The sequence below is a fragment of the Micropterus dolomieu genome, linkage group LG03, assembly GCF_021292245.1.
Source record: "Micropterus dolomieu isolate WLL.071019.BEF.003 ecotype Adirondacks linkage group LG03, ASM2129224v1, whole genome shotgun sequence".
Lineage (NCBI taxonomy): Eukaryota > Metazoa > Chordata > Actinopteri > Centrarchiformes > Centrarchidae > Micropterus > Micropterus dolomieu.
Window position 1 is genome coordinate 31074018 of NC_060152.1, and position 26564 is coordinate 31100581.

At 39.7% G+C, this 26564-nt stretch overlaps 1 protein-coding gene across 1 annotated transcript in view; it reads left to right on the plus strand.

The window, feature by feature from the left end:
• The window catches only part of snrka (SNF related kinase a), a 36376-nt gene extending 16185 nt beyond the window's left edge, over positions 1 to 20191 (plus strand). Inside the window, exons 3-4 of the mRNA XM_046045215.1 lie at positions 10897 to 11038; positions 19975 to 20191. Of these exons, the coding sequence (XP_045901171.1) occupies positions 10897 to 11038; positions 19975 to 20191 (359 nt within the window). The remainder of the gene's footprint in view (positions 1 to 10896; positions 11039 to 19974) is intronic.
• Positions 20192 to 26564: the final 6373 nt, after the last annotated feature.

Genomic DNA, 26564 nt, shown 5'->3' on the forward strand with positions numbered 1-26564 from the left:
GTTTACTCTGAGTAAATTTTTAATGAGCTACTTTTTACTTGAGTATATTTTTATACCAGTAATTTTACTGGTACTTTAGTAAAGGTTGATCAAAGTAATCGTACTTTTACTAAAGCAGAATATTTAAGTACTCTTTCCCCCCTGTGGAAATTACACACTGTCACACTTATTTCTGATGTATAGACTCTGTCACACTGACTGGCTGCTCCCCCCTCTAGCTGTGGCAAACCAGTCATTGCTAGTTGGTGTAAAACACATCACTACTGGTTCACCAGCATGGGAATGTTGTCATGGACGCCAGATTTAAAAACTGGTATCCTGCGAATACAGAGATTTACCTGGCAGTGAATCATCACTGCGTGAACTTGTTTGGCAGCGGCTTTTAATCAAGAAAGTAATGGTGTATTAACTTAACTACTAACCATCTTAGAAGTTAGGGATTTTAGTGTCTTTCATCTTCAGAGCAGACGAGAAGCCCACAGCCATCATGCTAATATAAGACAGCATGAGGCAGGAGATGCCTGGGAGAGAGCTGCACGTTATTCTGGGGCTCTGGCTCTCATCCATATTCAGCTACAGCAGCACTGCTCGTCATTGAGAGCTAGCATATTTCTCCCTCCTCTCTGTCTTTCATTGTCTCAGTCACTTGCACATGACACAGTGCACAGATATCACACACACACATACATGTTTTATTTCATATCCTCTCACGCCAAAACACATCCTCCTCCTCTGATCAGTGACGCGCTGATATGCTGAGTGCATCAATGCATCCTGGCTTCTCCTTTGTGCCATGGTTCTTTTCAACATCTGTTGCGCTTTCTCTCACTGGCAGGAGGAGGAGGAGAAATATGCCCCAGTGATACAATTAACATTTGGAATTGTACAGGAACAAATCCCTCATAACCCACCACAAAAAGTGGCACTGTTACTTTTCACTTGCTTGAAACTGTCTGAGCTTCAGTCAGTCAGTGAAAGGGGGGGGAGAGTTGTCCTTTTTATAGAGTATAATGGAAGAGCTGTGGCATGTCTGTCTAGTCTGTCTATTTATTCCTGCACTCTTGCATGTCTGGGGTTAGTCTTTATCCAGCATTCTTTTTTAAACGTCACTTATTATCTTCCAGTGCCTGTAGCATGCTTTAGATCTCAAAATGATTGTATTGACTACCGTAAAACTTCAATTAATAGCCGAGTCCCAAATAGCCGCCTATCCTGTTTACTGGCCTGGTGTGGGAACACATTTTGACAAATAAACGCCTGCCCCAATTTAACGCCTGTTCGAGTTTTTATAGAAGTTCTTTGGATGTATGAAACCTCTTAAACCTAAGCCTAAGTGCTCAAACAGAAACTAACATTGACGCACATTCATACACTGGTGGAACAGCCACCATGATGCTCCTTTCATCAGGCCCCACACACACACACACACACACACACACACACACACACACACACACACACACACACACACACACACACACACACATCCTCCTGACATGTCGAGTGCTAGTGATTCTGCTATAACCTGCAGCAAATCTTAAAAATGCTCATACAGATACAAATACAGCTTAAAAATCTCCTAGGTTAAGTCCGCTCTTTAAGCCCGAATGTGTCCGTTTCTTGATTATTTATATTCCTTTAGTCTGTAAGGGTCCACGGATCAAAAGAATCAGCTTTTGATAAAGATCCAAGCCAAAAATCCAAGTTGTGAATCCTGTCATGTGAAGTCCATCGCTGTCTGTCTGCTACCTTCTGCCACACTTCTCTCATCCTGCACTGTGTTTTCATGATGTTACTTCAAAATAAAAGCGCATAGGCCGTCTGTCGGCGCTGGATCAAATGAATGACGTGTATTTGATATTATTTGATAATTTTTATACAAGTATTATTCTATTTGAAATAAATAAACTCTTTCAGTTTTGTGCAAAAGGAATTAAAGGCCTGTCCCATATATATAGGCAGGGTCAGTTCAAGGATTTTAGCAAATAAAAGCCCGGGCTATAATTCAAAGTTTTACGGTAACAGCCACTTTGATGCTGCAGTTAGCTAACAGCATGACAAGAAGCATTAAAAGGACCTGAGAATTGTTAAATGGGTGTAAAGCCACAATTCCCCCAGGTTTCAAGGCCACGGTCACACACTCGGACAATCCTAGGAGAATTTTAAGCTGTATTTGCATCTGTATGAGCATTTTTAAGATTTGCTGCAGGTTATAGCAGAATCTCTAGCACCGACATGTCAGGAGGATGTGTGTGTGTGGGGGGGGGGAGGATGCCTGATGAAACGAGCATTATGACAGCGTTTCCTCTTTATATCTTTTCCAAAGACCCTATTGCTGTTGCCTGAACTTCTCTCTCTTCCTGAACACACACTTAAAGCTATTCTCCCAGGTTATGGTAGGTGAGAATGTACTAGTGTTACAAGTAGTTGCAGCCATTACATTTTGAGGGTGGGCAAATTTGGAAACTTCACATTCCAGATAGGATCTCGGAGACTTCACCTTGTATGATGTTTACAAAGTGTTTATATCGAACCCCACTGATTTTACGTGGAACAAAACCTCTTATGTTGAAGAATACATTTCCTTCGTGACTTTCAACCATTAAATTCTCTAAATAGAATCAGACCATGCTCTGTTAATAGCTTTCAAAATAAAACAACTACTCAAGAATCTACAATTTGGAAAGTTTTAATCCCTTTTTTTTGACGGCGATGTCTGCTGAAACGCCACACTACAAAGGCTCAAAAGTGTCAGACAGCCCTGGTATTCAGAAGTACAGACTGAGTGCTTCTCCAGACCCCCTTTGAAAGCAGAGACATGATTAGACTTGCCAAGGCAGCAGAGGAAAGCAAAGTGCAGTAATGGCTCTCCAGACTGAGGACAGTCAGCTGCTAACAAAGGCTCTGTAGCTACAAACCAGGAGGATATTCAGACTTTCAGTCAGTCAGACAAAGGAAGAAACTAGAAAAATAGAGTGCAGATTAGTGTGAGTGTTGGTTCCAGATCTGCTCGCGGTCCTGCATTAACAGTTGATGTAACACAGTAATGCATTATGATTGGCTGGATCACGGGAGGTGTAAGGATGCTGTGTGTTTGTGCCGCAGACTACCAAATTTTGATTCACAATCACACGATTGTTTGTGTAGAGAAAGAGATCTAACATTTATGCCCAGTACAGTATTAAATACAGAATTTTAAAAATCCAAAAATGCTTGTGTACAGATGGCTGTCTCATTTACAAAATTTATAATATATTGATCTACACTAAAAATACGATAGGATGTTCTATACGTTTATAATATCTACAGAAAGATGTCAGTTTGCTCTGTAAATATTGTCTTTAAACCTACACAGTGGTCTTTATCTGTGACCTGCTACCTCTGTGCTCACTGTATTTTTCTTTCTGCTTTTGGAAGTAGCCAGATGAAATGGGTCTAGAAAAGTTCTGTCTGAGTTTAGTTTCTCACACTCACCCACTCATGTTCTCTCTTTCTGTCTCTTGCACTCTGATTTTTTGTCTGTTGGGTAGTAGGTTACATAAATATTGTTTAGACATAAGTAACATTAAACAGAATTCCCATGAAATAAACGGCTACAATCATACTCTACTTAATTTGGATATAGTTTCTTTAATAAAGCAAGTGCATTGTACTGTAACTCAAGTGCACAGAAGCCGTGCTTTGAACAGACTTTATTGGCATTTTTAGGTCAGAAGATGGTGAACTGCTATCCAGAGCATTTAGAGTTTTAACAAACAAATATACCATATGTTATATTTTTAAAAACATGTTATAAAACACTAAATAAATGACTGCACAAAGGCATTCTAGCTTGTTTTCTTGTGATTACACAACTATGATACATTGTTGACACTAGAGCTGAAACAATTAGTTGATTTTAATAGATTAGTCTACATTTAAAAATACCATGTTTCAAGTAAAAGTCTTGCATTGAAAATGTTAAGTGAAAGCATGTAAGGATAATCAGGAAAATGTACTTAAAGAAATAAAAGTAGCAGAAATATTGATGTTATTATAGATTATATCTCTATATTGATATTATTCATGCATCAATGTAAAAGCAGGATTTTACTGTTGTAGCTGTTGAGGTGGAGATCATTTTGAACTGAAGTTTTGTGTCAGACAGCAACTAATGATTATTTTCATTATGGGTTTGTAAAAATTGAGTCAGCATTACCCAGTGCCCGAAGTGGCACCTTCACAATGCTTGTTCTGTCCAACCAACAGTCAAAACCTCAACATTTTTGGCAATACATTTAAATTATTTAAATTATTCAAAGGAAAAGCAGCAAATCTTCACATTGATGCTCGAACCACGATATATTTTGACTTTAAAATGGACTGACACAATTAAAACAGTAATTGACTAAATGTTTTAGCTGTACTTGTATAAATTGTTGGGTGGTGGTAGTAGTAGTAGTATACTTTATAAACTCTTTATGTTTTGTATGAAAAATCTTAATTTGGAAAGTAACTAGTAACTAAAGCTGTCAGATAAAAGAGGAGCAGTAAAAAGTAAAATATTTCCATTGTAGTGGAGTAGAAAGTTGCATGAAAACAAAAGACTAAAGTAAAGTACAATCACCTCATATTTGTACTTAAGTACAGTACGTGAGTAAATGTTCTCATGGCCGATTAATTTCAGTTGCCGAACATTTGGTGCATCCCTAACCTTAGATGTAGCAGGAAACCTGTGGTCTGTGGCCCAGTCTAAGATAAGTAAAGCAGGAAAGCAGTCTCCTAGATGAAGGCGGAGCTGCAGCAGGTCTGGATGTGACAGAAGGGGATCTTAAGCAGATCTACAGCTGCCTGCCAATGACAGTACCATTTATGTTGATGTGATGAGAGCATGTGTGTGTGAGTGTTAAGGGTCTGAAGGCCTGAAGAGTGAGTGAGTGAGTGCTCTTCGGGTGACATGTTGGTGACAGCCTATAGAATTGCTTAATGTGAGTACTGTGTGTGCCCTTTGCGTGCCTTGTAATCTTACAGCTGTGCGTTTCATATGAAGATTGCTTGGAAACAAGTGCCTATTGTGTAGCTGACTAATGGGCAAAATGAAGGCCAAGGATTCCTTTTGCATACCTGAACCGACAGATATGGCTTTCTTCCCAGTTTTCTCTGCTGAGCATTATCAGATGTCTGCACTTTACTGAAAGTTAAATGCCTCTGCTATCTGTAAACTGTAAAGTAGCAACTAGTATATGGAGATTTCCACCTCACAGATTAAAACTAATGTTCAGAACACTCTTATTTTGATCTGACCTTTAGTTGTGCGCAGTGCTGTGAGCTGTGTCGCATTCTCTGCTGCTTTTCCTGTTTACACTTGTTTTCTATTTTTGCAGGGGCTGCCTACGTCTGTGTGGGAATCAACAGTTTTGAGTTGCGGGTGTCTCCGTGCACTATAAAGAACTGACAGATCAACATATTTGACCATCACTTTATTATTATTCAGTATTATGCCAAACAATATTTCCAGGTTTAAACAAGGATTAGATGAACGGTGATACAAACTTTCTAAAAGGTCACTGTAGTGCAGACACAATGTCCACAATAGTGATGTAAGCTGTATTTAGTCTTTCGGTTTTTATTCGTGCCTTATCCTCGCTGTATCCTCAGTTGCTCCTAGTTTTTCTTCCGCTGTTGTTAACACAAAATAGATGGAATGTGGTTTTGAGCGTTTTAGCACCAGTCAGGTTTAAGCCTCTATTAAATATCTCTTTGATGAACCCAGGTGTTGCTTGTGTTACAGGAAAGGTTTGAATGCCAACTTTATCACCATTTAAAGTCAGATCACAACAAAGTATTCTGTTTTACAGTTTGATATTGGACTGTACAACTGAGCTGATTAATCCCTAAGTCTATTGACATAAAATTAATCAGCAACTAATTTGATAATTATGATTATTAATTCTGAGTACTGTATGATTAGTGTTGTCTATTCAAAGTTTATTCATTCTTTATTGTGCAACGGTTCTCGACATAATCGAAATACAAACACACACACGCACAGATTCCTGCCTTTATTAGAGAGATGGTACAGGGTATTGGGCCTGCTGTGTGTCCTTACATGTATGTAGACGTACAGTTTATAATGCTCCGTAGAACAGGGGGAGCTAGAACCAACTCTTCTGACCCTGTGTTATCTCCTCTGTGACAGAACCACCTGCTGCTACAATGCAGTGCAATGCAGAGTCTTTTTGGAGACAGTGCTGAAATTGTCCCTTTTCTGTGTTGCACCTAAACTTAGTGTAAGGTGAAAGCAAAAGTGTAATTGCTGCTGTGCTGGTTATCAGTGATTGTGACAGTTGGAGGTCTGAACATTGTGAGGAGGCAGCAAGACCTCCCAAAGAGGAGGATTGTAATAAAGTCCAAAGTATACAGGAGCATTAAATTGCTCTGCCATGATAGACCCTTTTTAGGTATTGATTTCTTTTGTGTTGTCCTTGCTGGAGTTAGGCATAGCCAGACTGCCAGGCGTCTTGTGCCCAGTAACAAAAGAAAGGTGGAAAGTAGACAGCTGTGCTTTATATCTCAGCAGAGATGTGAAACTTTTAACAGTTCATGACATTTATATTCACACTTAATGAAATATGCAGTCTGAAGTTGGAAAACCAGAAACGTTTAGAGGAAGGAAAAATAAATGTATCATTAGCAGCCTAGCAACAACAAATAACATGTCGTGAGAGCCACATCTTTCAGAGTTTGCTTAATTAAACTTAAACTAAATTAAATTAAAGGCTCATTAGGCAAATGTTTGGCTTTCAGACAAGTCTGTTGGTTACAGCACTCTTCCAGACCGCTCAACATGTTGTGTTGGGCCTTTTATTTCTTTGCATATCAACCTGTCCCTCAGATCAGTCTCATAGCACCTTTCCACTGCTTGGATTTCAGGCCAGGGTTGACATGTTGGCATACTGTAAGGGCATTTGGGCAGAGAGCCCCGTGAAGATAAAGTAATGATTTAATTTAAATACTGGCAGCCCTGAATGAGTTTGTCTGAAAGACACACAAGATCCATTGATTTTTGCCATATTGCCAGCTGTAGTTTCACATGCCAGGTGAATTAAGCAGCATGGAAGACAGATGAGTTGTGGGTGTGTCAAAGTATAGCTTGATTAACATCTGTGGATATATAAAAAAAAATAGAATTCTTAAATAATATCAGCTTTGGACAGTATTGACTAGAGATGTCGAAAGTTGATATCATTGATCTGGGCACATTTTTTAATCGATTGGTATTGGTTATAAGAAAACTGATCAAAATCCGTTCTCCTGTGCTGCAGGATAATCAAACCATCACACAAAAGAGTTGCTGTGTATCTCATACACTCATGGATCTAAACAATGATATATGGGCACTGTGGAGTGCCAACCTGTTGGAGGGAGTACAACATGCAGGGCTAAGCAAAGCTCTCACTGTGAGCAGATTAAAGAGATCACATTTAAACCTGAGGGCCAGTTTAAAAGCAGTCCTCTGAGAGCCAGTCAGCACCTAGCGCTCCAGACAGAACAACGTCCATCGTTTATGAGATTGCAAGTGGAATATGCTAGTAGTAATATGTCCTAGCTGAAACACACACATGCCATGCACACTTAGGCACAGCCTCTCTCGGTGTGAGAACAGAGGCAGAGCCTGAGCCCGTGTTTGTCAACACATTGCTGAGCCCTAATTGGTACACTGAGCAGCGAGATGCTACTTTGATGTCATGCTGAGCAAACCAAACTCTACTTCATATTTCAGCAGGAGATGAGGCATCGGTACAGGCTGGAGGAGGGTCGTTTTAGATTTCCGAAATATTGCAGATGTGGAAATGTGTGCCAGCTGTACACCAGTTGTTTTATCATCTTGCATTCAAGCAGCTTTTTGGTCCATTAATATGCTTAAAATGGAAGGCTTGGCCCGGTTGACTAATAGTCATTACACAAACATGGGCCAAATCAAACCATCACAGGTGCTTTATAAAGGGGTTAGGAACATGGTGACCGCACTGATGCATGTTTCATTTTGGACTAAATCATCTGCTTCTGGTGTCCCTGTAACACCCCGTTAGTTAAGCTTAAGCAGTGGTCCTGTGTTACTAATGTCTTTAACTTTTATCTAGTCCCGGAACAAATGCCATCTGGAAGTCAAACAGGAATTATCCTCTAAACTCCTTTTAACTTATGTAGTGTCTTTGAGTCCCCTGAAAAGCGCTCTATAAATAAAATGTATTGTTATTTAACTGCGACGTAGCCTGTGTTTTGCTCACATTAGATTGGACCACTGTCTGCCACAGCTGCTTCCTTATGCATGTTGTGTCCAGTGTTTATATTGCATTGTTATTTCAGTACTGAGTGAACATGGGTAAATGGAGTTGGCATAAAAACATGCCTCGGGGGCACTCCTCTCCCATACTGTGCCATGCTTGATGTAGCAGAGACCTTGACCCTGGTGGCTGGGACAGACAGGAGGAGAGAGCCCCTCAGAGCTGGAGCAGAGCAAAGGATGGCCCCATAGACATTACTAGAACAGCGTTGGTCAGCCATGTTGGAGGAGCACAGGTGTTTCTTGAGGTAGAATTTTATGGATGGTATTAAAATCCAAACCAATACTAATTACATTTACTTCAATCAACTGAGCATTTCCCTCAAATCAGTGCTCTTCAAATCATGAGCTCCAGTGCTCATCCACTGCTTAGCCTAAGGATAAGTCCTGCATTGCTGATACTAACCTAGCAAATTTGGGTCTAAAGATAGGGCTGTCCCAGTTAAGAATGCATCAGATAGCTAACTCCAGGCTCAGCCTGCGGCTCAAAGCATTTTAAAATCTGAGTCTTTATCATGCTTTTCGGACAAAAAGAAATTTTCAGAGTTGGACTTTTTAGTATCTGGCATTTCTTCTTGTGCATCATCAAGGCTCTATTCTGCCAGCCCATTAAGTATTTAGGGCATCTGAGCATTTGAGCTTAATTAAAAAGTTACTTAAAATCCTCATCACGGTAATTACTTCAGAGCTGCCAATATTTGACTGGAGCTGCTGTGATGTCTTTTTTATTCTCCCAGCATGAGTGAATTGGCTCTGTTTCTCTGCTAAACAGGCGATTTGAGATAGAAATGTTGTTCAAACTAATGTTTGTGTGTGATTTATATGGGTATTTTATGGCATGGATCTGTGCTGCTTATTTAGTAGTTATACTCAGATATGTGTTTAATGAACTTGCTCCAATATCTGCCCGTGTAGGAGAGAGAGTTAAAGGCATGGTAAGTGATTCTGCAGAAACATTGCCAACTGCCAAAAAAATACACCCTCAGAATCACCGCCTCTAAAATTAATGGACGCGCATTGCCAAGGTGACCAGTACTACCTGTATCTTGGCTAAAATATGGCAGAATCACACACAACACACACAAACATGGCATCCAAAACTAGGCATGTCACAATAACTACTAATGTTGAAATGTTTGTGAAATAATTGTGATAAAAAATATAATGTGGTGCCATTTAATGCCATTTATATAATGATAATATAATAACATCATAATGGAATGAGTGAATCCTGCATGTTCAAATGTGTCGGTGTATAGAACTCTTTCTTCCACTGCTCCTGTGCATGAGCGCTGACACCACCTGCTGCTGATTGACTGGAACAATGTTATGGGGAAGGTCCGCACCACTTTCTTTGTGTTCCATTTACAGAGCCAGGGCTGTGTAGGAAAACTGTGCTTTTTTTCCAGAGCACTCACAAAACAGAGCTAGCAGATCGTGAGGAAATATTCGCTGAATTTAACAAAAAGTGTGTTGGATTAAAATCACTTACTATCCTTGTATGGACACTGCATACTATAAGTAGTGACATGAAGGTGTTTACTGCCCTAGTTCCTTGTTAGAGGCTGTTGTCTCACTAATGGTGTGTGTGTGTGTGTGTGTGTGTGTGTGTGTGTGTGTATACATGTGTTTTTGGTTGCATAAAGTCTGTATGGCCCAGTGCTTCTGCATGTTGACATTTTGCTTTCTCAGGGTGCAACTAGCAAGCACAGATATGCACCCTTGAATAAGCATAGGTACACACATGTAACTTGACATTCATTGTACTGTCAGTACACACACGCCGTGTGTTAAAATGCCGTGGGAGAAAAAAGATGGGGAGAAAAGAAGACCAGAAAGAACTGACATTTACTGTACTGACATTCCCCCAACACTTCCCAACATCCCTGTTGTTTACCAGGCTCACTGACTACATACCACTTCCCTTATATGGCTCCTTGTTTCCATTCATGGCACGATTTCCATCATAGTCAACCTTTTTTAGGACAGAAGGAAGACCTAAGAGCAAAGACATCATCTGAAGTGACGTCAATCGGCAGGAAAAAGCTGTCAGTGGGCTGTAACTTGTCTGTAGCATCGATCGTTGTCTTGGAGATTATATTTAAATAGATAATATGATCTACAGCCCAAAGTATAAAGGTCCCTATTTAGACAGAAGAGTATTTTACTTGCTACAAAAGGTTTTGTAATGTTTCATACATCAACTTTTGAGCACATTAAAATGTTTGTGGCTTTTTTAGTAGATGCCTAAGGGTGTGGTCAGACTGGGCTTTAATTACTATATAATTTCACAAAATATAATTTAAGAAAATTGAGTGTGGGAGAAGAGGCAGACCTGAGCTATATCTGCATTTATAGATTTTAACTGTATTAAATGATAATCTATATTATCATGACAGTGTTTTCCATGTTTGAGAAAAGGACATTGTAGCTCACATTATATTGTTTGTACCTAGCACAGCGTGTGATTTCTTCATTCCGACTGAATAGAAATCTCGTATAGAAATCGTATTTGCCTGGCCGTACACGTGGATTCACATTGTGTTGCTGTTTGGTTCCCTCTGCTTCAGATATCTGGAGTCTCGGTGTGATCCTGTTCATGTTGGTATGTGGCCAGCCACCCTTCCAGGAGGCTAACGACAGCGAGACCCTCACCATGATCATGGACTGTAAATACACTGTACCGGCCCACGTCTCCAGTGCCTGCAAAGAGTGAGTGATACATACACAGCATTCACACAACAGGAACACTGAACTGCTCTTGTCTACTCTCTGATGAAAGTGAGCTAACGTTAGTTTACCACAAATTATGAACTGTATGCAACCAGCTAACTATTAGTACAGTTTAAATGAATAAAAACAACTTACCCAAAAGTCTCCAGTACCGCACTAATTTGCCTCCAGTCTTGCTGTTTTCTGTTTAAATCATGGTAACGAATGTTGGTTAGATCATATAGCTCCAGGGATCCAGCAACAGCCACCACTAGCTTGTTCTCCGCTGTTGTCGTCCAACAATTACTGCTGTTTTTCTGCTCTTGAGTTTAGGCGTTCAGAGCGCTCCTGCAAAAATGCGAGGCTCCAGGATGCATTAGCGGGGCGCAATATGCTTACTGACTATAGAAAACTGGAAAAGCCCCCCTTTCACTGCAAAAAAAGTGCTCTGTTTGATCGCTACTTTACCTCTATGTCCCTCTGTGTATAAGTTGGTGTATCCTAGTTTTCCATCTCTGTCTGTGTCTGGGTTGTAGTTATGTAGTTACATACTGTGTGTGGTTTGGAGAATAGCCAAACCCATTAAGCTGACATGGCCTGTAGTCCTGTACCCATACTGCAGTTACTGTAGCTTGCACCAGAGACCTGATCACAGTTAGGCAGCATAGTGCTAGGGTTTCTATACTGCCACCCTGTCTGTTTTTATATTATAGAGGATATATTGCAATGCAATCAGTCAACAGTTATTTCACTTCACTGTAGTAAAGAACATGATATTCATGGTAATCCCAGCTCTTTGGGTGGATGGAGACCATGACTCGCCATGTTACAACTTTTCAGACCTACAAAAAAGCCACCTGCACACAGCAGGAGCAAAATTTAATATTAGCTCTGTACAGTAATTATGTTACCATTAGCAACCTTTTCTCAGTCATTGTTAATTACTGACTCAGTTCACACTGAATAATAGCTTATTAATGAATTTAACTTCAGCACAGTCAGTAACACCACCTCATGTCTGTAAATGTGTACTGTGGACTATTGAGCCATAATAGGAGCAAAATGTTGTTTTGAGTGTCTTGTGACTAAACAAGGAGAGGGAAAAATGCACATTGTGGTGGCATTATTACAGCTTATATGTTGTAAAACAAATTACCGTTGTTTTTCAAAAATTCACAAAAAAAACTTATCAGCATACAGTTCAATGCTAATGTACTTACTCACCTGATATACACAAATGGTAGGTCTCAGTCAGGGCAGAAACAAACTCTATTTTCAACACAGTTATTTGTAGTTTTCTGGCTTAACGACGTAATTTAAATAAAATGCCCACCTTTTGAAGCTTGACCCAGCTGTACCTGATACTGGCAATACTGTGTCAGAGTGCACTTCAGTGATTATGCGTCTACCTCAGCCACACTTAATATGCAGGTTAAATTAATGTGGGTTGTAATGTGATATAATGTATAATTGAATGGCATATATTGTATAATAAAGTGTTAAATCCAAATAGTCAGTTGTATTAATAAATGCTAAATTAAATGTGCATAATTAAGAAAATAATATGCTCACAATAAAGGTAGTAAAGTTTTTAAGAAAATAATAACTTGTAATAACTAAGTGCATCATAAATATGTTGCTGTGGCTAAAAAAAAAAATCCGCATTGTACATGAGAAGGCACTGGAACATGGCAGTAGCCACAGTGATTTATTCCAGGCCCTGCAGACCAATTTGCTCCATTAGCTGGCAGAGACTAAAATTCTTCAAGCAGTTAGAGCAGCCCAACTGCACACGAAAACACATGTTCCCCACTCAAAAGAAGTTAGGCAAATAAATTAGCAGTTGCATAATTAACCATGTGTGTTAGCAAAATCACACTCTTAATTTTGTACTAATTAATTCTCTCACAATACACTGGGATCATTTTGAAGCAGTGTAAGTGGGCAGATTTGCCAGAAATTATGGCCAGGAATAATCAAGAAAATATTGTGTAGTTTTGTTTACCATGACCCAATCTGTTGCCCACACAGACACGTCTTTAGGTTAGTGAACAATGACTCTCTTTTGTGTCCACTGTTAATGTCGAATAATAATCCAACTTAACTTAAATTTGTCTTGAGTATCACAACATTTAATTTGTGGTTTTGACACCACTGGTAAAGACAACTTATTTAAATCATACATAACCTGTATATTACTGAGTACCAGATAAGACGAGTGTCAGAGGGGGGAACTAAACTTGTCAGAAATATTATTACAGTTCACCACCCAAATATTTTTGACATGACGCAGAGGGTTGTGAGGGGGTTTCATGGGGGCGTGATTGATGGCATCAGAGCTACTGTGCTCAACATGTTCTCAAGGCCAATTCTTTATTTCTAAACTTTCACAGCACATCAGAGCATTTTTAGACACAGGAAATAAACGCTTATCACCACTGAGTTGAAGGAGAGATCGGACTAGATTGAAATGGTAAGCTGAAGCAACTTTGAGCAATCTGATGGGCTGCAGCTTCAGAGCACAAGAGCACAAGAGCAATTTGTCGCATGCTGTGTCCCAAGTTTATATTTTTACCTTGTCACTTACTGGTGAATTATCCACTCATTGTGACAGTTTTGGATTTCCAGCTAGATTCTGATCCTTCGTTGTGTTTTTTCATATTCTGGAAATGTCTTCCATACAGAACCGTTTCTCTGTGCAAGAAAGTTTTGGGCTGCAGAAACATATAAAGCAGATATTGATAAAACATCCCTCCCATAATATACTTTGTCGACATGTTGTCATATGTCATTGCAATGAGATAGCTCGGCCAGAAGTGGCACAAATGGTGCGCTATTTTCCATTTTTAGGAGTAGACATCTGCTAGCTGACATTTTTGATGTGATGGATTGTAGATTAAGATTAATTAAAATTTTCTTTTAAACAAACTTCAGTTGTGTTTACATTATAGGGCCACTCTAAAAACTTTATTTTTTTTTTTTACATAAACACATAAAAACAAACATTTTTGACAAATTTTTCATTTAAATGTTTTAAATGTCAGTTATGATCAAGATATGCGCTGAGGAGAGATTTAAGTTCAGTTGAAGAATACACTTATCAGGACTCTCTATTGGACAAACTATGAAATATTCATTTTCATGTTCAGTTTTATTCAAAACATATATTTGATGGTTTCCATGCTGCAATTATGTCATGTTTGTTATTTATTGGCTGACATTTGCGGAGCAGAAATAAAGATAATATCTGCAGGCTACCTTTCATTTTCATCTGTTGTGGCATAAACTGTATTATTCTGACATCCCTCAGAGTTATTTTTATAAAATCTTCTATTATATGGTATGCACTTTATTTTCAGCCAAGTGGTTAAGGGGTCTTTTGTAATAGCAAAAGTAATACCATGAAATATTTGCAGGCCTCAAAAATGTGTTGGTGTATTTATACATGCGTCTGTACCACCAAAGGTTTTTAACCATTCCATAGATAGATTTTGGTCAATTACACATCACATACTCAACAGCATGGGTGGTGCACCACTGATACCCCATTTTAAGAAGCCAGGATGAGTGGAGAAGAGTAACTAACTAACTAATCTGGAGAAGAGCAATCTACAAATGTGTACCATAGGAATCACAAGATCCTCATTTACTTTGGCTCAGCAAGGAAGTTCAATTTGCGGATAGGCAGTCATTGTGGAGCTAGAATGTGTTGGCAGGTCAGTATAGAAAAAAATAAAAGGCTTTTTTAAATGTTAATATGTTGAATCAAGATAGGGGATAGTGGCCACTGGAGAAACAAATGTTGTTTCTGCAGCGTCTGCTCTGTGGGACTTGTGGCTAATTGGGAGAGCTTGTCTGCTGCCTTATGTTTGGGTGCTGTGAAACAGACATGAAGGTAGACAGACACAGAGAACAGAGCTGGAGAGTGGGAGTCATAAACACAGAGAGATTGTGTGTATATCTCCATAGAGAAATCCAAAGAGAGAGATACAGTTTGTACTGGAGAGTGGAAAGAAAAGCACAGTACACAAAGACTTGAGAAGGAAAGACCAAAACAAAAGTGAGCATGATGGGGAAGTTGAACAAGTTCAAATCCATCAAAGTTTTCTGTTGCCCTTTCTTCTCTTCTCTCTGTTTGACCAGTTATTGGAGACAATGCAGGGAACCAGGAGAGATATACATATATATACACCGGTGTGACATTTTGTTCAGTGGTTGCACTTACTTATGTACCTCACACATTCACTCTTGTCAACAATATATAATTAGACATATATTATGTCTGCTGCTTTAAACTAATGGTAAAAATACTTAGGAATCCTTAGGCAAATACTTTTCATAGCTGTAACTTTACCATGGTGTCACCATTACTGATATGGTCTCAACAAGGTCAGTTTAGGATATTCACGAGAGGGACATTTTGCTGTTAAACACCTGTATGGCATCAAATTTGATCAGTTTTTTTAAGCACTTCCAATGCTATTAGTGGCATCATAGAAAACTAGGTCTGCTCCCATACATGGTATGAAACTGTTTTGTTTCAGGGTTCTTGAGCTATTCACTTAATTTGCTAAGTGGCTCATATTTGACCTTTGCTAATATTCTGTCAAAGGAAGGAGAAAAGACGGTAATGAGGTCAGTTTGCCTTTGCCAGTCTACCAGTAAGTCCCATTGTCTGGCTGCTTTTTGTGCAAAGTCACTTCATCAACACAGTCTTCCCTTTTCTCTTCATGTGTTTCTGTCTGTGGCTCGTCGCTGTGTGGGGGCGGAGGCTTCTATCTTTCTGTTGACTCACCAAAATGCATTTACACATCTCAATTAATTAATTATTCAGCGCCTCGCTTTTGTGATCCCACGCCCTCCTCCTCCCGAGCTCTTGTTTGCTTTTGTCATTCTTGATTTTAATTTCCAGATATTAGACACCACCTACCCACCCCTCCATGCCAGGCCACCATTACCCCCATCAACACAGAGACAGACAAATGTACTGTAGCTCTTGTGTTTCTCAAAGCGTCACATGTGGATGGTGATTGTTTTTGAACCAATCAGAACACTGTGTTCTGTCCTTTCATGTCATTAGTGCACACACACAAACACTCAACCTCCTTTTCTGTGCTTGCCAACCTGGAGTGAGATGCATTAGAACTGGGATTTAGTCAATTCATTGCCTGTTAATTTCCGCTGTCTGAAGCTCGAGCAGTACAGAAAACATCCATGCCTATTTTGATGCCATTTGTTTCTTCGAGAATGTGTTGACACGCTGTTATACACTAGTATGAGTACGTGTTTATAAAACTTAGTGGAATAAAATATAAGAGGCGGCTGCCCTGTGCGACTGCTATAGTACTATACAACCTCTCTCTGTAGAGGTCCCAGGGGAATAAGAAAGAGGGGGATGGAACAAGACAGCCATTTGTAGAGAAACAACTGTTAGAGTACTACAGATACTGAGAGCAAGAAGAATCCTTTTTTTATTTGTGCTGTATCAGTGGGCTTTCTGCTGCTTGTGAGATATAATGGGTTATTTAATGTTACAAAGAGTACAGCCTAGACCAGCTGGATATGAAAAGTGCTATGAGATAACTTCTGTTATGAATAGACGCTATGTAAATAAAATTTAAATAAATTTTAATTGTGGAAACACATTATTCAAGTGTGCACCTGCTTAGGTCATTCATGTGCTAGGTGTTTGGTGGATGTGATTTGCACTTTACAGGGATGCTAATTATTTGTTGCCCTTCATAGGAGGACTAGAAATTGACAGATGACCTTATTATTATTATTATTATTATTATTATTATTAATAATGTCTATAACAGCCAGTGCCTTGATACAGTCCATATAAGCTGCGCTCTGATATTGGCATTCAGACCCGGTCTGCAGTGAAATGAAAACATGCGTTCTTATAAATGGATGCTTGTTAGTCCATGGAGATGCACAGGTGCTGGTGCACATACAGACTTTAGCTTGTGACCGCAAGTAGTTTAACTATTTACATGTTTTAAAAAGCTATTGGCCTGCCACAGCATCGGTCTCTGAGGATTTTATGACTATATAGATTAATCTGGACTGCGAGTCCGAGCATGTGTCTCCTGTGTCCACTAACACATGTACTTACTTATATGGCTGATAATCAGAGTCGCCCTTCTCAAAAGTGCTCACATTTTTGTTCATGTATCTACAGCCTGATGGAGCTTATGTATTAGCCTGTGTGTAACAGATTTTTAGTTTCTTAAGTCATCCGACATTACTTCAGAAAAACAAAAAGAGTCCTACTGTTTCTTTACAGTGAACACCACCAGTGAAAGTTTTTCCTCTGAGCAGTATAAACTAGAAGCACATCCCACGCATGCTCAGTGGCATCTGCCTGACACAGAGGTTGTCTTCTGAGATTAACATTGCAGCTGTGGAGTTTCAGATTAAACTGCACCGACCATGTTCATTCATTGTTATAAAGAAAGCACCTAGTACGACAGTTTACCTCTTTGTGTTTTTGAATAGGATTTTAGTAGAGCCCGACTGATATGGGATTTTTAAGACCGATGCTGATTTTGATATTAAAATCCAAAATTATGGGTTTTTTTTTTTTTTCAGAAACACATAACATAAACAAAGAATATCCCTAACATTTGTTTTGTGTACTTATGAGACCTCACCAAGATAAAATGACATAATGCAGTTCAAAAATAGACTATTGTTATATAGTTTTGAACAGTACAGCCGAAGATGTTGGCTGATTGCTGTGTTTTGGTTCCAAACAGGCTGTTGCCAACAGGGGAGTGACAGAGGGACCATTTCCTTTTTTTTTTTTGCTTTGAGGCTGTAAAAAAAACACTTTCTGTCCTGTAGAGCTGAATTTGTGTCATTTGTCATTTTTTGTGTGCATGTGTACTCTATTGTAGCGTTTTGTGCTTTAAATTACATGTTAACTTCATAATATGTTGTTTATGTATTTTTAGGGTACATTTTTAACATCTAGCCAAAGAAAATGGAGGAAAAATATCTTTGTACTCGAACTCTGCCGCCTGTCTAATAAGCAAAATAATCAGTCAGTTAATTTGTCTCAGGGCTTGTGTCTTCACGCTTACATATTCAAAAGTACACCTCTACATACTGCTGTCAGGTAGCAGAGCACTGACTCTAAGCAGGCTGTGGGCCTGTAGCCACCATCCCATGCATTGCTCTCACATAAGCACTAATACACTAAGGGATTGGATAGAGTTTGACAAATGAATTCAGTAAAGCCAAAATGACTTGGTTTTACAGGTTTCTCAGCCCCAGTCTTATGTGGGAATATGGAGGTGTGTTGTGTCTTAGTGTGCAGATGTCATAAGAAAGCTATGCTATGACCTTTGTCGGACCTTATGTGGCTTTTTGTGGGGGGGTTTTTCTGACCCCTTGTCTCATATGTGGTCACCATACAGTATCATGGGTCATGTAGTTCAGTGGCAACATCACCTACTGTATAAGGCCTTGACAGGCAAAATGGATTTGTAGATGTTAAATCTCCACATGAAGATCTTTTTCATCTTTCTTTTCTATCTTGTCTGTGTCATGTGCAAAAGGCACAGCCTCGATTTCTGTCTTATTTGTCTGCCTTATTATGCAGATGACGGAGATGGCTTACTTCTGGATGCATGGAACTTTTTTCCTGTATTCATTTTAGTCTTCTCACTAGATTCCATATCCCCCCTAATCCTATTAAATTTCAACAGTGTCATTTGTGTGGAATTGAAGCTGCCAGCTGACCAGCTGTAGTTTCACATCCTTAGATCTGTCAAAGCAAATGTCTGGCACGGTCTGTCACCGCACTGCACATTATACACCATATATTCAATGCCTCCATCTGCTCTTCCTCCACATACCAACAGGTTAGATTGTACTCCAAGACGTTCTGGTTTAGCAGACAGCTGAAATGTTGGCTACACCACAAAAAGAACGTGTCCACCCAGGGAGACAGATTTTCCAAGCCTCTTGCAAATGACTGTCAGGGCTGTATAGTTTCATCTTTTCAATTCAAGCAGGGTATTTACCACAGATGTCCAGAGCCAGTTACAGTTTTAATTGGGCTGCATGTGTTCCACCAGCCGCAACAGCACAACTTGTGGCCTAAATCCGTCACGGTAAAGTAATTTCCACAGCAGCATTTAGACCTAATTTAGGCATTAACAATCAAGGAATTACACAGTAGACACGTCAGTCTTAAATTGTCACCGTTGTATAGTGAATGGCTGTCTTTAAGGGCCGGTACCTTTTTTTTTATTTCTTGAATTTAGTGCTTTATGCTTTTAAAAGAAATAGAAAATCTCAGTTGTGTGCTCCTACTTACTGTTCATCTCCTTTAAAAGGCCAAAACAGTTCAGATCAGACACAGGGCCGAAGTGGTCAGACTACACCATAAAAATAAACTGAAGTAGCAATTCCACACTGGTAGGGCAAGAGTGGTGTGACAATCTTAGTCACCCATCAATTGCTCTGACGACGTGGTCCTGATGGGTCTGTTCCCTCAGGCTGGAGGGGCAGGTGGTGCAGCAGGTGGAGACCTTCAAGCACCTGGGAAGCATTCAGCTAGCAACAGTACTTCACAAACATGCAGATGGGGTCTTTAGGACCCAGCGGCACCTATTTCTCCTCAAGTCACTCATGTAATCTGCTCTCACTTTGACCATAACACCCGGGTAAAGCTCTCTACGCTCCAAAGCAGGCCAAAAAGGGATCATAAATCAAGCTGCCCAAGTAACCAGCATCAACCAGAACCAAAAGTCCCGTTGTTCTGATATAGACCACATGTCTTGGTCACACTCGCATCAATAAAACCAATAATATGTAATCATTTAACAGGATTCCTGTGACTTTTAGACTTACATTAATTTAAGCTTTTGCTCTTTCTCTTTCTCTCTTCCTCTCCCTCTACTTTGTTCTCCTCATGGCTTCAGTCTGATAGACCGTATGCTTCAGAGGGATCCCAAGCGGCGGGCTTCCTTGGAGGAGATTGAGAGCCATGCTTGGCTGCAGGGGGTCGACCCTTCCCCAGCCACCAAGTACAACACTCCCCTGGTCTCCCACAAGAACCTGTCAGAGGAGGAACACAACAGCATCATCCAGCGTATGGTGCTCGGAGACATCGCAGACCGAGAGGCCATAGTGGAGTAAGTTGTGCTGTGTTTGTCTTTCTCTCTGGTGTACAAACTGGAGCATAGAGCTCAAAGATGTGCTTTAATTCTTAGATCTTATTAGGGATGAAAAGTTAGTACTTGTTAGTTTGGCAATGCTCTGTAACATTGCTTGCATATAGGCCTGCCTTTCTTTGTTCATTTGCCTTAGTATGCGAACACTGCAAACTGTTTTCTTTGTCAATCAAACGTGTCATGGAGATCATGCACGTGCACCTGCAAACTACTTTCAATAGGAACAGAAGTGATGAGCTGACAGTGGTATTTGTTTTGATGTGTACATACCGTAAAACTTCAATTAATAGCCGAGTCCCAAATAGCCGCCTACCTCCTTTACTGGCCTGGTGTGGGAACACATTTTGACAAATAAACGCCTGGTCTGGTTTTTATAGAAGTTCTTTGGATGTATAAAACCTCTTAAACCCCGCTGGGTCTCCCGCTTTAGCTGCTTCTAAGCTACTTAGATCATTAATACAAATATTAATGTTTAAACGTGTGATCAATATGTCAATATGGACATGCTGAACATCGTTAGATCGGTTAGATTCTCCGCAATACCACTGTTAAGTTCATTTAACGGAAACAACAAGACCCAAAGTCTAATTCTTCTAGATTTACCGGTGTAACCTGCATGGCTACAAGAGAGGAAAAGGGGAATAAAGTGCTGACTCACGTTAACTTTGAAGTGCTCGTTAAGTCCGAATGTGTCCGTTCCTTGATTATGTAATATATTCCTTTAGTCTGTAAGGGTCCCCACATCAAAAGAATCAAAACAGCTTTTCAGAAAAATTTATCCAAGTTGTGAATCCTGTCATGTGAAGTCCATCGCTCTCTGTCTGCTAACTTCTCTCATCCTGCACCGTGTTGTTGTTTTCGTGAGGTTGCTGCCTTCAAAATGTCTATGAAGATTCTCAGTCATTCAGGTCATAGTTATCCAACGAAGGTTAAAGTCAAGGGCAACTGGACTTGGTTGAAGATACTGGAAGACGTTTGGCCCCTCATCTGAAGTCCATCGTTGAATATAGGGGTCGGTGTGTTTCTTTAGGATAATTTCAATGCACTTTTCATTGTGACTGATTATCTCAGTTGGTAGAGTGCAGGACTCATGATCCAAGGATTGAGGGTTTGAAAATAAACATCTTAATAAAAGAATTAAGTCCTAATTCATGTATGATTTCAAGTGAATAAATCAAACATTTATTGAATATTTATTGAACATTTGTTATATTGTTGTTGAAATAAATTATATTTCGATTAGTTATTGTTTTATTGTCCAGCCCTAGTCCTATGCTCTACCAACTGAGTTAACCAGTGATCCTGATAGGCACACTGTGTTAAACCACTGTTTTGTTATCTCAAGATCACAAGAAAATTATCCCATTATCACGGGAAAACGGAGTAAAAAACTGTTTGAATTGATGGCCGCTTAGGGCTTCCCTAGTTGCTACCCTTGGTGTGACTTTTCATGTAGTGCTTAACAGCACATAAGGGCTTTTGAGATAGGAGAGCTGTCAGACATTTTGGTTGATTTTTTTCCCTTGTTTGGAAATCTTTATCTTTGAAATCAGCAGCCTCGTCAGACCAGTATGACCTCTTCATTCATAAAATGGAGACTTGGAAGGAGGCATAATATGTGTGTAGCGTGACAAATGCAGAAGAAGAAAACAAGTTAGACAAAACTTTGATCTAAATTGATATCAAGTGGGGGGGAACTATTCTTAAGACAACACGCTCATCAGTGTATAAACACCAGCATCATCATTGCTAATCAAGACCATAGAAAGATTCCCTCCTGCACAAACTCAACTTTCAAACTCTACTTTAAAATCTTTGCACAAAATCACTGAACAGGAGAATATCTGGGAATTCAACTGGAAGAAATGTTCGCACATTAATCTGAGAAAACTCGACCTGCTGCCCGCATACAGCCACGTGCAATTACTTTGATAGCAGTCACTCTTTTTCACTTTGTGCCTCCTATAAAACACCAGTCGACCTGTTTCTGTTTCACTTTCACTATAACGACGTGTGAGGAGCCACGTGACGCACAACAATTACACAATGCCTGAAGCGCGCTGACAGACGTTAACTTACAGATACGTCTACTCTTTACCCTGCAGCTGTGAGAGAGGCCTGCTGTGCCGCTGCGTGACGAGAAAGAGCGCTGCATGAGACAACAGCTTTTAGCAGAATCTAAGAGAGAACAGCTGTCTGTTTCGGAGTCAGGATTTCAAGTTCACACTTTGTTCCACAGTTCACCCTTATCTTCCATGGAGCTACCTGTGTTGCGATGGAGTGTTGACATTCTCAATTTTCACCTTTTGCCTTGGTCTTTCCTCTCTTCCTTTCAGAGCTACAACACTAATACAAATTGGTGTTTGTGTGTGTGCTTGTATGCTGACTGGAAGTGTGCCTCTTCTATAGATACTCTGATCCAGTGTGTGGACGCTCACGAGATAACTGTAAAGAGAGAGAAACTGTACATCTGTAGCTCTCAGTTTTTATGAGCCAGGCTTCCCCCCTCAGCATCTGTTGTGTCAGCGTGTGTGTGTAACTGTGTTACTACAGTTGTGCTTTAACCTACATTCTCTACTCCTGTCTGCTACAGTAGCTCTTAAGTGTCACACAGCAGAGACCGTGCCTAGCGATCACAAACCGTGTGGCACAAAGAGCTCCATCTCAAAAGTCTGGGAGGTTTTCATGCTCCACAGTACTTGGTCAGCTAAAGAGAAGGGAGTTTTGATTGGCTCTCATACTTAAAAACACAATGCCCCTGGCCTGCCATTCAGTTAGCTATGCCCCACTGGATCAAAGGAAGCAGCGGCACTACGGTTATTAATAGATATTTTTGAGGAAAATACCATTTAGCTGTAGATAACTCCCCCTTGTTATATTCTAATCCCAGTCTGATCTGCTGGGATGGATAAGGGATAGTTGAACATAAATATTTAAGGATTAACAGTATTCTCATCTCTTATTGTTAGTCCACTAACCAAACTCTCAGGGATGTGATTTTTTTCCGGATTAACCTGGAATTCCAGATTTTTCCGACCTGAAAATGTGACCCATGTGAATCATGCAGATCTGAAAAAAACAAAAAACAAAACATATATATATATATATATATATATATATATATATATATATGGTCGTGCTAGATTCTCTGTCCCTCTCGTCTGTGTGTTTGAACAACACACACACACACTGGACAGCAGAGCAGGGAGTTCTTGGGTTATTGATATAACAGGATGTAAATTTCCTGTGCTTTGTGCTACAACTAAAAACAGTATTTCCATGCACAAACAAGTACATCGAAGCTCAAAGTGAGAGTACAAACACACCTAAACAGTGCATAAGTGCTCTCTCTCCTCCTGTGTATACAGCCGTTGGCAGCAGTGTTCAGGATTAGATTGGTTGCATTAATATGCAGAGATTAAGCTCTAATCCTACTGGCTGCTCAGGGAGTCTGAGAAATGTGCTTCCCCATACAGACTAAACATATAACATCTGGGTTACAGAGGTCAACAGGTCATGCTTCACAATGACATGTAATGTTGCACTGGGACATCGCTTTGCTCATTTAATCAGTTTGTATAGCCTGGGCCTTTTTAGAGGTATGGGACTGTGAAATGTCCACTACCAAATACCACTAGTGAGAGGTTTCCTGCTTCAATATTTATGTTTCTCGTAGCTTAGCAGTAGTACCTCTGCATTTGGTCTGCTCTGCCTCTGTGGAATGCAGGTTTGGAGCTTTTTTTAATCTAAATATTGTGGCTAGTAGACATCTAAACGTTGACGCCCACATACCTCGTCTGGCATCACAACGGGCAGGTCAGACCTGATTTCTGACATGGTGAACTTCGACCACAGTGCTTCCACCTTGCCAGTGCTGTTGCTGGAGCATGTGCTTCTCTGTTGTGTTGCGGTGTTTGGATTGCTGTGGGGTTTCCTCCATTTATGATCAACTGCAAGTTCAGACTCAAAATGATACTGCACATAAATGAAATTTCCCCCAGGATAAATACATCTTACAACGCTTTGCATCTGTGTCGAGCGGTCTGCTGTTACCCTGTGGAATTATCTTGTGTCGACGTTGCTGAAATAATTGCCTTCATTTCATATTTTCACATGCGTTTTTTTTTTTTCCGACAGATGTAGAGCTGCAAAAAAGTAAAACTATTTTGATAATCCAATTATCGTTGGGGTCATTTTCTAAGCAAAAATGTCAAACATTTGTTGGTTTGCAGCTTCTCAGATGTGAGGATTTTCAGTTTTTCTTTGCCATACATGATGGTAAACTAAATATTTTCCAATAAACTTCTTTCACTTTTATCTTACGGACAAAAAAATTCATTGAGAACATGATCATCAGATGTATCAATAATATAATTTTGTAAAAAAAAAACTTATAATTTTTCTTTTGGATTGTCTCTAATAAAGACATCCCTTATTTGTTATTGTCCTTAACTCTCTTCATCCCATCCCCACGTCTCATTTTCTATTCTATTCCATGTATAAGATCGTAATTTAACGGTGTTGTTTCAGAGCCCTGGAGACCAACAAATACAACCAGATCACAGCCACATACTACCTGCTAGCAGAGAGGATCCTGAGGGAGAAGCAGGAGAAGGAGGTCCAGCCCCGCTCCTCCAGCCCCAGCAACATCAAGGCACACTTCAGGTAAAGAATGATTCAAACCTGCAATAACAACAAGATGTAGTGACACAGCAAGCATGAAAGCATTACCATTACAGCTAATACTTAAATGAAAGAGCGACCTTTCCCATGCTGTGGCCTCTGTAGATTTCCAGGTTATTTTTAATAGCGAACTAGTGAAGAGCGTGAGCAAGAAATATCACTGCTCATCATCATAATGACTATCTGAGTCATAGTATGAGCCGAGAAGGGGGTAATTGACCTACCTCGCTCCACCACCTCACACTGCAGCCCAGCCATAGGTACTTAAGACTGAGCTGCATCTCCAAAGGTTTCATTTCCATTACTGGGTTCACTGGGCCGTCCACCTGCTGGGCTCAGGAGAGATGGAGCAGAGGAAATGGGAGAGGAATCTGGCCCTTAGTCTCTCCGATTTTCCATCATTATTTTTAACTCACTGATGTTTTACATTCTTTCCATTCACTGGTGAGGAAGTTTGACTCCAGTCAACATAATGGTATAAACTAAGAAAATATAGTTTATAGTTTATCCCTTTTAGTAAGTCCTTTTTTCTTTTTTCTAAAAGGAAGAGGATAGCTAGGTGATGCACAGAGCGACAGAGGAGAGGAACAAATAAGGAAGAGACGAGAGAGAGGAGGCTTCAGCAGGGCAGCTGTGCTGGCACTCACGGCACAGTTTACATTCTTCTTCCTGCTCTGCAGAGGATCCTTTATATCTAAGAAATCCTTTAAAAAGCTTATTAAGCATGAAGGCAACATTTATTTTAATTTATAATTATTTTCAAGCTCAACGCTAACCTTTTCCCCAAGTACACAAAGATATGTAGGAGCACGGTGAAAAATCTTGAAGTAACACATTTTATTACATACATATTTATACTGTGGGTGTGATCCTTTTCCTTGTGTGCAATTATAGTGTGAAAACAAGTGGAAGTCTATGGAAGTTGAAACAGATTTTTTGACGAATTGAAAACTGATCACTCATCACAGTGATAAGTGAAAATAGACATCACAGAAAACTCTGCTGTGATTGGTGCATTTTAGCTTGTGGAATGTGGGACTTTTTAGTTTTTGAACCAGGGACGGATACATGATGATACACCAGCAGCCCCCCGGCTAGAAGCAGCACATATTGGCATTATGGCATCCTGATTAAACCTACATCTATCCACTGCAGAGGCTCCATCCACAACCTGGAGGAGGAACTAGAATAAATGACTGTATTAGTGATATTATAAAATTAAATATGAAGTATACTGTTAGTATAATATTAATTATATTATGTTAGTATATTGATTATAATTTAATATTCATTTTAATTTCATATAATAGTAGATAGCAGTTTCTTTTTTGTGCGTTGTTGTGGGTCAACATTGTCAAAGTTTGCTGTAGCACATCAGCTTTTTTAAATGTCTTGCCCTATCAAGGCTGTGATTGCTCGGTTCACAAAAAGTGACATTGATGAGCACATTAGCTTCATGAGAAGTTAAACATCAACAAAAGGCACTGATATAGAAAACATATAATATAGAGGTGGTAGATTACTGTATGTGGTAGTATTTTTAGCACACTGCTCGTAAAAATAATCTTTGCGGTTTCGCACATAGCTAATTGTAATGGCATATGCAAGCAAAATACTAAGACAAAACATAGGAGGAAACATTAGTCATCACATTT